The sequence below is a fragment of the Euphorbia lathyris genome, chromosome 4, assembly GCF_963576675.1.
Source record: "Euphorbia lathyris chromosome 4, ddEupLath1.1, whole genome shotgun sequence".
Taxonomy (NCBI): Eukaryota; Viridiplantae; Streptophyta; class Magnoliopsida; order Malpighiales; family Euphorbiaceae; genus Euphorbia; species Euphorbia lathyris.
Genome location: NC_088913.1, coordinates 60,350,748 through 60,364,942, shown reverse-complemented (window position 1 = coordinate 60,364,942; position 14,195 = coordinate 60,350,748). Strand labels below are relative to the sequence as shown.

At 38.2% G+C, this 14,195-nt stretch overlaps 1 protein-coding gene across 1 annotated transcript; it reads right to left on the bottom strand.

Moving 5' to 3' along the window:
* Positions 1-10,750: 10,750 nt before the first annotated feature.
* On the bottom strand, positions 10,751-13,860 carry LOC136226371 (GATA transcription factor 8). The gene is made up of 4 exons (XM_066014822.1): positions 13,711-13,860; positions 13,377-13,443; positions 12,562-12,836; positions 10,751-11,977 (listed from the first exon to the last, which is right to left on the bottom strand). The coding sequence occupies exons 3-4, from the start codon at positions 12,811-12,813 to the stop codon at positions 11,174-11,176; spliced, it is 1,056 nt and encodes a 351-aa protein (XP_065870894.1). The 5' UTR covers positions 12,814-12,836; positions 13,377-13,443; positions 13,711-13,860; the 3' UTR covers positions 10,751-11,173.
* Between the last annotated feature and the right edge of the window lie 335 nt (positions 13,861-14,195).

Below are 14,195 nucleotides of genomic sequence, written 5' to 3'. Positions count from 1 at the left end.
GGGTTGGGCCATCTCATCACCATCTTCGCCACCTCCGCTCTTGGCGAAGCTTCCCTTGATCGCCTTCCAAGTCTTGAGCCTCGGCCCTTGGAGAAAAATGCTTTCAAATCTCTCAAGCGCCCTACCTCCGGCCCGGGTGAAACTTTGGGGGTGGCCCACTCAAACGAGGAGGAGGGCTCGGACTCGGACATGGGCCTCAATTTCAGTCCTCCACCCCTCCATGACTTCAACTCCCTCTATGCCCGGTTGGATATTTTGGAGGATAACCAACGCCGAGATTGGGCCCACTTTGACTCCCGCTTCGATGCCATCGATGCCCACCTCGACGCCTCCGAAGTTCAAAGGCGTGAGGATCGGGCCTATCTCGATGCTCGCTTCGATGCCCTCACCAACTCCTTCGCCTCCTACTTCAACATCCACGGAAATCCTCCTCCGCCTCAACCATAGTTTCCATTTTTTTTTATGTTTTCCTTTGTTTTGTATTTTCTTTTTTTTCGTGTTTATTTTAATTCATTTCGTTTTAGGTGTGTCCTTTCTTATCTTTTTATGTTTTTATTGTACTTTCTTCTCTATTTTAATATATTTATGATTTCCGTTTACATTTCTTCGTGTTTATTTTTCTCAATTTATGCACCACTAATAACCTTCACGCAGGGCGTATTCCCTTTTACGCCCCGCGTGCTCGTCATTTTTCTTACATAAATCGCTCAGAAACTCAAACACGCGGGGTGCCCCTCTTAGTGCGTCCCGCGTATTTGAGTCTCTGGTCACAAAGCACTTAAAACGTACCTCGTGCGCGGGGCGCCTCCCTGGGCGCGCCTCGCGTAAGACCTGACCTTCAAGGGTCCTATTTTTAATTTAAATTCCATCTTTATTTTTGTTTTTGTTTTTCTTCTCTTTTGCGACGTCCTTGGAATAGACGTCATTTTAATAACGCGGAGGGCCGTGCAACCCCGCACTCACCGTTTGTTTTGCACTACCAAAAACAAAAATAAAAATTAAATAAACAACAAAATAATTAAACTAATTTATTGATTCTTTAATTTTTCCGACACACTACCCCCTCGGAAATTAATTAAAAGTTCTGTTATTTGTCCTTAAATGTAAAGACATTAATACAAAGGATCGGTTTTAGTAAGAAATTTTAGTCTTAATTCTGAAGCTCTAGAATTTATGCAAAGCTTAGGTTCGTACTAAACAAAAGCATTGAGTCCTAACCCAAAGGTTATCTCTATAATGAAATTTAAAAAGGCAATAAAAACGGGATAGTTGAAAATTTGACGAGAACTTGAATGTACACAATGTAACCCAAAATTTTGTGAGATATTTTTTAGCCTAAAAGAGTTCGTACGAGAACTCTAATGCTTTCACAATTTTTCGAGAGCTTTGACTTCACTCGACTCATAGAGTTTGCACCTAATATCGGGTTAAGTACACTTATTTTGGTTAAAATGACAATAGATGATAAAACGAACCCACTTAGTCTAATTCTGTTCTTAAATTATTTTTCTCGTTTTCATCAACCTCTAGGAAACCCCCTCGAGCCTATTAACCGACTTTTCTTGTTAATACCCTTTTAATAATTAACCCTTTTTCCTCTTGTTTAAATACCAACAAAATCAAATCGTACCCGAAATAAGCCAAGGCCTTGATAAGTAAGCACCATAAGCTTTCGAAATCGTTTTTGTGCCGCTCTCAAAACAAAAAGAAAAAGAAAAACACAATAAAGAGCAAAAGACATTCTCAAGCTCCACCCGAGCAATTTCGAGTTATATTTTACGAACTTACTAAGGCCAAAATAAAAACACGGTGCGATTATCAAAAAAGGTGTTTGAACTCGAGTTTCCAAACATTAACCACTAAAAAGCCACCCACATTACAACCCTCCTCCGGGTTCATTTTTAATGTTGCCTAGACCATAACATAGAAGGAAAAACCCGGATGAAAATGCAAACTCAAAGTGATCTCGAGTAAGTGCAAAGAAGAGTGCAAAAACACCGACCCACCAAAATTTGAACGTAAGAGTGAAATCCCTTGGTGAGGTACTATCGGGTTCTCAAAAGATAATCGACCCCCGTTAATATTGCCTATTAAATTTAATCATGGAGGTTTCAAGCAAGTTTTGGTCACTCATTTGTTTGCGTAGGTACTTACCGAAAACTTTGTATAAAACTTTAGCTTCGGAATCACGCACTTGGTAAAACCAACCGACGGTTTATTTCTTAATAATCTCAATCTCTTGTCTTTCGATTTCTTTTACTTGCGGACAAGTAAAACTTTAAAGTCCGAGGAGGTTTGATAGGGGCGTTTCGTCCCTATCTTTTAGCGTGATTTACGGTTTAATTTTGGATGAAATAAATAAGTTTAATTGCAAAAATATAGTGTTTTAAATAAAATAACGAAATAAAAATAAATTCCGTACTTTCGGATAATTTTCCTTATTTTTGATTAATTTAGAAAATAAAACGTCAAGCTAACTCGGCTCTCGAGAATTGTATTTTAGGTACGAGCAAGAAGTGAAAATCTACCAAAATACGCGGGGCATATCACTCCTCACGCGGGGCGTGGAACACTGAGTCAGAAATAATTGCCTTATCCACAGGTACCACATGGGATCTACTCAGCAATACGCGAGGCGTATCAACAACCACGCGAGGCGTGGAACATGTGTCAGAAATGATAAGCCTAATCCTGAAAGTCAGACTGCATGGTCTCCCTGAGTCAAATACCCTACGCGGACGTACCACCTTACACGCGGGGCGTGTAAGGAAGTTCTTCAATGCAAAAAGCTCATAGACTCATTTACGCGGGGCGTGCCTCAGCTACGCGGTGCGTAAATGACCCAATTCAAGCAATAAAATCTCAGAAACTCAAACACGCGAGATGCATCCCAGTCTACGCGAGGCGTGATTGAGACAACAAGATCTGGAATTGGTCCACATGCAGGAGATTTCTGACGGAATGGGCAATTACGCGGGGCGTACTCCACCATACGCGAGGCGTATCATGGGAAATCTGCAGAAAATCATGTTCCTCCATGCTTGTATCTCATGAAATTACAACTTTACCCTAGCTTGATGTGTATAAATAAGAGTGACTAGCACTCATTTAAAAATCTCCTCTTTTACCATAAACCTTAGACTTTGTATACACCTTTTGATATACAATTGTTATTTTAGTTTGAGATTTTAGTTTACATAGCAATTCTCTTCCACCTTGAGAGCTTGTTCGTTGATTTCGGCATTCCGTCAAAGTTCCGTTCCTTCTCCGTTCACCAAGCTCGAAAGCTCCACCTCCAAGTCCTAAGAGACGGCCTTGAGTCCGGTTATATATTGAGATTCATTGTTTGTCATATTTATAACTTATCGCCATCCATATCATTTCATAGAGTTTTGTTATATAAACTTGTCTCACCCGTAGTTAGGAGTAGTTTGTAGTTGTTCCCCGAACCAACTCAAAGTATTCACCGCTTAGATAACATATAAAACTGAGTCGTTTAATACTTGTAGTTATAAATCCCGTGGATTCGATACCCGGTCTTAACCGGATTATTACTTGATACGACGGGGTACACTTGCCCCTAAGTAGCCGCGTCCAGTAGAATCTAAGAACACGTGCATCCCTTACACTTATATAGTCTCACCCATCATCCACACTCTATTCACAACCTACTAGGCGTAGCACCCATCAAAAAGCTAGATTGATTTTGTAATCATCTAAAGTGTTCTTCATCTAGAAAGAAAAAGTTTGTATCAATTGTAAAAGATTGAGAGAGTGGTGCTGAGTACTCGGTTTTAGTACTCAGCGGTAGAGAAAAATCCGAGTGTTCGGTTATAGCGCTCAGTAGGAGTTGAGTAGACGAATAGAGGAAGGTACTCTTGCATATTCAACTACCTTGTAAACGGTTTGTGCTCTACCTTTAAAGAGCTCAGTATTGGATTGAAAAAAGTCCGGAAGGACTCTGGGGACTGGACATAGGCGGTGAGGCCGAACTAGGATAAATCTTGCTGAGTAATTTCTAACCCTTTTCTCTCAATATATATATGTATGTTATGTTTGCTTAATTTACTCAGGATATAAATTGTATAAGCTGACACTGAGTAATCTGAGTGCTGAGTTGGAAGCTGACCTTAAGTGTTACTTCCTAACTCACAAGTAAAACGGTTTCAGTCAGCCTCTGACTAAAGCTGTCTTACATCTCTCGGCTGTGCTGACCAAAACTGAGTTAAGTAATTAAAAGCATTGATTAAGTCAGCATCATTAAACCAAAAAGTTATATTAGTTCCTAACCCCCCCCCTTGGAACTAATTACACGGGACCAACAGGTATGGTGGGAAGTGAATTTACATGGGAAAGGGGCCATGTGTCGGGGAACTTGATTGAGAAAAAACTGGACAGAGCGCTAGCAAATACAAGCTGGTATACGCGGTTTGGTGAGGTAAGGGTTATAAATGAAGAGGTATTAGGTTCAGATCACACATCTATCTTCCTATCTCTATGGAAGGACAGAACAATCTGGAGACATGCCTTCCGCTTTGACAATGCGTGGGTACAGGAGGCGGATTGTAAAGCAAAAGTAGAAGATGGATGGCAGAATGATAGGCCGGTTCAGCTAACGGCAAGGTTAAAACGATGCAACAAGAACCTGCTTCAATGGGGAGACATGCTCAGAATCAATTCAAAATTAAACTCAATGAGTGCAGGTCCACGATCAAGAGATTAAAAAACATACGTGATATGGCATCCCAACAAGCACTGCTAACAGCAAAAAATGAACTTGATGAGATTCTTCAACAACAGGAAACTTACTGGAAACAACGGGCAAAGCAACAATGGCTTAAGGATGGAGACTCTAATTCCAAGTTCTTCCACCTGGTAGCCACAGTAAGGAGGAAAAAGAACTTACTCGGTCGTTTGAAGGGCGAGGATGGAATCTGGCATGATTGGGATAGCAGTTTAAATCAGGTACTGTTAGACTATTATCGAAATATTTTTACATCTGAACCATGCCAGGACGACACCATATTGGACAATAACACTAACAAGCTGACAAAGGAGGATAATGAAGAACTTACAAAGCAGTTTACAACTGATGAGGTGAAAGAAGCAGTCTTTTCAATGCATCCGGATAAAAGTCCCGGACCGGATGGGTTCAACCCATATTTCTATCAAAAGTTTTGGAATATGGTTGGAGAAAAAGTGACAGAATCATTCTTACATTGGCTTAACACTGGGCTATTCCCTGAAGAAATTCATGAAACAACCTTGGTTCTTATCCCCAAAAAAATCAATTCCAGAGTTTGCTTCTAACCTTCGTCCAATTGCATTGTGCAATGTGATATATAAAATTCTGTCAAAGATACTAGCAAACATACTCAAGATAGTTCTTCCAAAAATCATCTCTGAACAACAGAGTGCTTTCATCCCGGGTAGACTGATAACTAATAATGTAATGTTGGCTTTTGAAGTAAACCACTTTTTACACAGGAAAACTCAAGGCAAAAAAGGTTTTTCTTCTCTCAAGTTCGATATGGCAAAGGTGTATGACAGAGTAGAGTGGCTCTTCCTGGAGAAAATGATGTTGAAACTAGGCTTTGCACCTCAGTGGATTCAGCTAGTTATGCAGTGTGTATCTAAAGCAAGTTATCATATTCTTAACGGCTCTCATATTGTTGGTCCTATCTTGCCGCAAAGGGGACTCAGGCAAGGATATCCAATCTCACCGTATCTCTTTCTGATAAGTGCAGAGGGTCTTTCAGCATCATTGGCGGCCCTTGAAGCTCGTGGGATTATTCATGGGTGTTCGGTGGCAGCGGGGGGCCCTTCAATCTCCCACCTATTTTTTACTGACGACTGTTATCTGTTTTTCAGGGCCTCAGAACAGGAATGTGATGCTATCAAACAATGTTTGTGGCAATACGAACAGGCATCTGGATAAAAGATCAACTTCGACAAATCATCAATTCACTTCAGCAGAATTGTCCGTCCTGAAATATGCACCCATTTGGGAGCCAGACTAGGCGTGGGGGTGGTAGAACGTCCAGGGAAATACTTAGGTCTCCCTTCACTAATAGGAAGGAACAAAAAAGAGATATTTGGCTACTTGGAGGATATGTTCAGAAGCAGAGTCAATAGTTAGAAGGTAAAATATCTGTCTAAAGCCGGCAAAGAAGTGCTAATCAAATTCGTTCTGCAATCTCTCCCATCGTATGTCATGAGTATGTTTCTCCTCCCTAATTCTCTCTATAGTGACCTTGAAAAATTGCTAAATTCCTTTTGGTGGGGGTCGGGGGATGGAAATGGGAAGAAAATTCACTGGAGATCATGGGATAACTTATGTAATCCAAAGAAATTTTGGGGCCTTGGTTTCAAACGTTTGCATGAGTTCAATCTGGCCCTCTTAGCTAAACAAGCTTGGAGGATGCTAATAGAACCAAGTTCACTAGTGGTAAGAGTCTTCAAGGCGCGTTATTTCCCTAATACCTCAATCCTTGAAGCTCAGTTGCAGGCCAACCCAAGTTATATTTGGCGTAGTGTGATGGCAGGTATCCCAGTAATTAAAGGAGGTGCGCGAATTCTGATTGGCACGGGGGAAGAGGCTCGCATTTGGGCTGACCCATGGCTACACGATGAATTCAATCCATATGTGGACAGCCTACCCCCTCCTGGACGCGAGGATGAAACTGTTAATAGGCTCAGAATGAATCAAAACGGAGGCTGGGACCAAGCACTTCTCGCATAACTTTTTTCAACCAGAGACAGACTGCAGATAGGCAAAATAAGGCTTACGGATAGGAGGGTCAGGGACAGTTGGTGGTGGAATAAGGAGAGAGGAGGCATCTACACAATACGAAGTGGATATAAACATTTACAGTTTACTCTTCACAACGGCTCAATCCAATTGGAAGAGAATATATGGGGAAGCCTGTGGATGCTACGAACTCCACTAAAAATCTGCCATCTAGTCTGGAGGGAGTTAGCTGGTTATTTATCAACCCGCGAAGCTTTAATCAGAAAATGTGTGGAAATTCCCGGTGAATGCCCGAGGTGCGGAGGGCAAAGATAGACGATATACCATGCGTTAGTCGAGTGTCCAGAGGCGAGGCAAATATGGCTGTTTACCCCAATAAGGGACGTTAGGTTACGGTTTTTGTTTTTTCAGGATTTCTGGAGATTTGTCAAACGGGAGCATGATACCCGTACCCTAAAGATGGGCTGGGCTATCTGGAAAGACAGAAACGCTAAAGTTTGGGAAAACCGATCAGTCCCCCCATCGGTTTCGTTTAGCAATGCCACGGCTTACTTGAGTCTAGACCTGTTCATGGACCCGTTGGCCCGCCCAAGCCCGCTCTTTATGGGATGGGCTTGGATATATATATATTTCATGTTTAGCCCGGCTCGGCCCGGACCCGCTTAAGCCCGAACATGAAATGGGACGGGCTTGGGATTTAGCTTAAAAGCCCGAATATAGCCCAGCCAGGCCCGACCGTATATTATATATATATTGATAAATATTTTTTGTTTAATTAGATTATTTATTATTATTATTTTGTTAAAAATATTACTAATTTTCTTAAAGAAAAAATACTATGAATTTAACATTTGATATATTATAGTTAAAACTTTAAACATATAACAATTGAATGAGTAACTATATGGAGTTCTTTTTTTTTTTTTCTTTAAGCGACAGGAGCTGCTTCTCTTTGAAAAAAAACAACTGTTGAATAAATCTTATACATATTTTATTGATTTATCACAATTAAACACATTATTCCATATAAAACTTTTTTTCATAGGTTAATTTACTTTACTTTAATTTTTATATATACATATACTAGTTGGGCGGGCTGGGCTGGGCCGGGCTTGGGATTTAGTTTTCGTAGCTTGTCCCAGCCCGGCTCGAGCCCGATATAAAAAGAGTATGGGCTGGGCTGGGCTGGGCTTGGACATAGTAATTATACAATAAGCCCGGTTAGGCCCGGCCCGAGCCCGGCCCGAGCCCAACCCATGAACAGGTCTACTTGAGTCGATGGAAGCAAGCGCGATGTATAGCAGCCCGATCGGAACAGCAATTGCCAAATATTTTGTGGCAAAAACCGACACAGCATAGCCTGAAACTAAATGTTGATGCAGCGGTTTTTGCGGAGAATAACAGGTCTGGTTTCGGCTTTATTTTGAGAGACCATGAGGAGGTTTTTGTGCAGCAGGTAACGGATTAACAAACAGTACACGGGATCCCCTTATAGCGGAGGCAATGAGCTGCAGGGAGGGTTTGAGCTGGTTAAAAGGGACGAACTACTCAAATGTTCACTTGGAGATGGATTCGCAGCTGCTGGTACTGGCGTTAAACAGTTCCACGGAGTTAGTTTCCCCATTTGGCATTTTGGTAGATGATTGTAAAGCTCTAATTAATGAGCTAAATGTGTTATCGGTTTGTTTTGTTGAAAGGTCTGCGAATCGTGTAGCCCATGTGTTAGCAAGGGCTGCCGATTCTGAGTCCGGCCAAGGGGAGTGGAGATCCAACCCACCCCAATTTATTTGTACTGTACTGTCCGCTGATAATGAATGAATGGAGCTTTTTATTTCAAAAAAAAAAAGGTAAATATGCATTTCTCTAAAAACCGATGGGTAAACTTTTACCGTTTCATACATAATAGGTAAATAAGAAAGAAGCTATATATGGTTTTTATTTAACATTGGGAATTGAATTAGTGTTGTTGTTGTTAGTGGTTATAGCAAGTTTGATAGGGAGAACATGAAATTTGAGTAATTTAAATAATTTTGACTATATTTATATCTAGGAATGAAAAGGTGTACATAATTCATTAATAATTGCCAAGTTTATATAATATTAAATAAATCATCTAATTACAAGAATAAAAAATTTGACATCTAATTACAAGAATAAAAAATTGAGTAATTTAAATAATTTTGACTATATTTATATCTAGGAATGAAAAGGTGTACATAATTCATTAATAATTGCCAAGTTTATATAATATTAAATAAATCATATCGTTTACCTAAATCTCTAACTCTTAAATTTCAGATTGCATCTTCTTATCAAAAAAAAAAAAAAAAAAGAAGAAGATTACATCCGAGATATATATATATATACCAATAACATAAACTCCGGTTTCTTCATAAATATAAAAACAATCAACTCTTATTTATATAGACGTAAAAAATTTAGTTTACTAATTAGATTGATTTTGAAACAATTTGTAGTTCAATTAAGAAAATGAAATGATATAGAGAATTGAAGTAAATCTTAACGTTTAAAAATGGATGAAATCAAAGTAAAGGTTAGTTGTTGATGTTTATTCAAGTTGGTGATAGATTAGACATAATTCTAGCTTAATGGTACATTGTCTTTTTTTTAGTGTCTTTTTCAAACAACCATTGAATTTATTATCAAGCATTAACGTAAAACATGTCTTTGAAAGAATATCATACCTTATGATTACAAGTTCAATCCAACTTTTTATAAACAATTGTGAAAATAAAGTAAAATGATTGCTGCATTTGATTTCTTCAATTCCTTGTAATTCTTATGATTGATTTAGTAATGTTGGGTTAGATTAAGACATATTGCCAAATTCCCCCTAATTATAATTATAAGTCATAACAACCTATAATTTAAATTATGCATTTTTCAAATTCTAAGCAAGCATGCCTTATTGGGTTCAATTCAAAGAATATATATGCATGATGTAGATTAATTGATAAATCAATTATATAAAGTAATTTTGTTTTGAGAGTTGATTTATGTGTATAATATTTGATTTAAAGGTAACAATTTGACCCACAAAGAAGGGGAAATTAAATGTCATTTCATGGTGGGAGCTTACTCAGATTTCTTTGGTGACACCACATTACACCTCCTCTTTATTCTGTTTAATTTGGCATCAATCTATTTCTTTTCATTTATAATTGATGGGTTTTAGTTTAAGTTTAAATAAAAATATATAATTGTAAAAGTAAAATGCATCTTAAAGTCAGCTAAACAAGTTTGATTTTTTTAGATTATGAATGTAACGAACCGGTTTGGAGTAGAATGTTTGAACAATTATCAACATTTAGAAATGGAGGGTAAGATTGACATAAATCTTATATAAACAATAGAGAGAGTGATTAGAATTTATAACTAAAATTGATTTCTAATGCATATAGACGCGTTTTAAAACCGTGAAACATAAGATGTTGAATTTCTGCCAAAACGAACAATATCTATATTATAGCATTGAGTCAGCTCTCTACAATAATTTGTATATAAACAAAGGTCTAACTCAACCCAAAATGTATGTCAAATGGAGAGGATTATCTTATACAATTAGTCATATAGCTCCCTAATTAAGCAATGAGGGATTTTTAACATGCTCCTCCCGCCCAATTCATTTGATGTCTGAGGCTTATATGAGCAGGGAGCCTAACATTGAATACCATGGCTTTAATACCATGTAAACAAATGTCTAACTCACTACAAAATATACCTTAAAAGAGAGAATTGTCTTAAAAAGACATATAGCACTCCAATTAAACAATGTTGGATGTTTAACAGTGTGATTCTCTCTGTTCGTAACTTTTTTTTTTTTACTACAAGCAATAGAATAAAAATGGTTGGTTGAGACCGAAAAACATTTTTCTGGTTATAACTATTTTTAAAATAAAAATCAAAGTACCAGTAACACAGCAAACAGTAACAACAACGGAATAAATAAGACTAAAAATAATATGGTTGCAAGGGATAGAAGAAAATAGGAAAGCAAGATTGATTACAAGATTTAAAAATCCATTACTCATCTTAGAAAAATTCTACTAACAAATATAACTGCAAAAAGAATGGCCCAACAAAGCTAAGGAAAAAAGAAGAAATCAAATGAAATGAATTGAAAAGAGAAAACAGGGACAGACAGACTGACTTTCAATATCTAAACTTAAGGACTAGACCTATACCATATATCACTAAACTCTCTAATTATCCTTAAAATACCTTATAGTTTCGCTCTAACCCTCTTAATCTTTCACTTAACTAGCTAAAATTATCTCCTAATTTGATTTCCCCCCATTCCATCCCTGTACAAAATATAACCAATTTAACAAACAAAAATTTAAGTTTAAATAACATATTACAAGAGCGAAACTAGGGAGGCTGCACCAACACTTTTTCTCCTCACATGTATTCCATTGAGAGGCTGTAATTATTCGGAATCAACTCCGGTGAATCCGCCCTCAATTCTGTGGTTGTTGCGTTCATAATAAGATTCTCGCAGACCTTGGTTCTCATTTCAACGACTTTCTTATGCGAATTGGAGTGCAGAGAAGGAACGAACGTTGGACTTGCAGCTGGGCGGTACTCGGGGAAAAGCCGTCCTGACTTGTAACGTACGCCACAAGCGTTGCAAAGGGTTTTAGGCCCCATGGGTCCTGCACGCCATTGTGGTGTTTTGGTGATTTCACAATGCATACATTTCCTAACTGCGCCTTGTTGCTGGGTCACTGCTGGAGTGTGTTTTGTCTCTGATTGGCCTAATGGTAATGTGAACTTTATTTTCTTCTTCTTCTTGTGCTCCGGAACAACCTGCTTCGGTAACTTGATCAAAAGTCGGGACTCTGCGCAGTTTTCAGAATCCGAATGAGCTCTAGGGATAATGAAAGGCTGCGGGCGGGACTCGGTGATTGAGGAAGTGGGTGAGATGAGCTGCATTGGGGGGCGAGGAGTGAATGTGGCAGGACGAGGACGTTTGCTACGAGCACGTCCGCGCCTGCCTGAGGCAACCATTTCGGGGGCAGCTTTCGGATCTCCGGAGCAGGAACTGCTGCTTTCAAGGACAGAAACTGGACTGGATGTCTGAAATTGGTTAGATAAGTCCTTGTTGATAGAGGTTGATTCTTCTTTTTTCATTGTCAAGCTTCCTCCAGAAAATGAATCCTCAACAAAGTTTGATAACCATTCCAGCTGAACTATATCTTCATACTGCAATTCCACATCAAAATTAATAACAAAATTAATAACTTTGAAGACAGTTTCGTTAATAATATCTGAAATTAACGCAACTTATTAAAATTACACTATTTTAAATATTAGAGATAAAATTATTCTTAACTGTCACGTTAGGATTATGTTTTTTTTTTTACCCTATCCCAATTGTTAATTATCTCCGCAATTACTAGCTCACAACCATTTATTTTTTTTATTTTTTTATTCTTTCCTACTTCTTATTATAAAACTACAAAATATATATAATTATTTAATTGAATAAGACTCAACATAACGTGAGAATAATTTTTACTTTAGTCGATCACATGACAAAGCCACGTGACTTCCATAACTGAACCAATTATTTAAGATAACAACAAGCCACCTCATCACCGACAACTCAACCAAATTACTAAATGACCCTCGTGACCCCACAAATTGACTAAAATACCCTCGTCATGAAAAGTATTCAAATTTGAACAATTGCCAAAAACAAAAATCAAATCACATCAAAATAAAAATAAAAATAAAAATGACATCATGATCAGGAAATCCAACGGCTATGATTCAAACAAACTCACCGGAACGGACAACTCAGCAGAGAGGTCAGAGGCGCTATGATTATGAGAGAAAACCGAGTCAGAACACGCAAGTGAGTCAGAGTGAGTCGACCATATACTCGGAAACGAGTTAACATTATTGGCGGCGGTGGTGCAGTCTGGGCCGGGAAGACAAGCTTCAATATCGTCGGTGGGGAAATCGAGGAGGTCATCTATGTGATCAAAGAAGCTGCCGCAGTCTATCTCGTCCACCAAATTTGCTGGTCCAATCATGATTCTAAATTTTCAAAATTTTCCTGCAAAATTGAGAGGGAAAAAAATGTAAGAACAGAATAATAAAAAAGGTTTAATTTTTATGAGTGGGTATAATTATTGAGAGTGGTATGGAAATGGGTTTTTCTTGGGTGTGGGCCAATTGTGTTTTCTTAAAAAAAAATAGGATTGATTGATAGAAAAATGTGTCAATTCATCATAATAAGAGAAATGATAGAATGAGAATTCGAATGAAAAATTGTCAACAGAAATTACTTTAATAGCTAAAGGCCAGCTGGCTACTAAAGTGATAATTGAGTACATCATATAAAATAAAGTAATTAAGAGTAGTGATTAGGGATAATCAGCTTTACCTTTAATGTATAATAAAGATAAACTTGAATTATTCTTTTTCTTAAGTAAACTCAATTTGTAAGCAATTGGGTAACGTTTGGCACGAAACTCAAAGTAGCAGAGGGGAAAAAGGAATTAAGGGTCAAAATCATCAATTGATAATGCCTATAAGTTGAGGGCCATTTTGAGAGTTAATTGAAGAAAAAAAGTAAGGAAATTGAGGAGCATACCTTTGTTAAATTCTGAAAAGAACTAACTGGGTGGTGCTGAAATTGAAGAAAAATTACTTGAATTTTCCTGCAAAAACAAGATAAGGAAGCAATAATGAGTCCATAAATTTATATAAACATGTTCAATTTTAATATACAATGTAGGTGAAGCTCGGAGCTCTGTTTTTTGTGAGAAAACAGAGGATGAAATCAACCCCTGTTTTGGGAAAGGAAAATTAAAACAGAGTCCTAGCTCATTTTAGAAGAAAATTCAGGAAGTGCAGGGGGGCTAATTCATTTTACCCCCCCAAAAGAACACACAGAAATGGAGGAAGTGCATGTACAAAACTAGTACCTTGGAGAGAGAGTGAGTGTTGTAATTTAGTTGTATGGAAGAGAGAGGGGGAGGAGGAGGGGGGAATTATGAGGAGGAAAGAGTAGAAATGAAGAAGAAGAGAAGAGTTGAAATAATAAACAGATAGAGAGAGAGAGAGAGGGGGATAAGAAAAAGAAAAATGGTAGGTGAGGCTACTTCTTCATTGCTAGCTGTCTTTTACTTCACTGTCTTGATGTTGAAGTCTTATTATTTCCTCCTATGGGTCCCACTCCCCCCCTCCTCCTTCCTCCGCCCCCCCTCCTCCTCCACCGCCTCCCCCCACTCCTCTTTATTACTATTAAAGTGACTATTTAACTATCTGATCCGGCTTGAAAGGTATCGGGATAGAAGAAATTAGCGTGGAGCGATACTGAGGAATAACGATGAGAAATGAATTGAATTTTACATCGGATATGTTGAGAGGATAATTAGAGCTTATTAGTAAAATATGTTTAATATATATA

Bases quoted from the DNA above. Each gene is read 5' to 3' on its own strand.
- LOC136226371 (XM_066014822.1), bottom strand. From the start codon at position 12,813: ATGATTGGACCAGCAAATTTGGTGGACGAGATAGACTGCGGCAGCTTC. The intron at 11,978-12,561 runs GTGAGTTTGTTT...GTGGAATTGCAG, and splicing joins CTGCTGAGTTGTCCGTTCCG to TATGAAGATATAGTTCAGCT.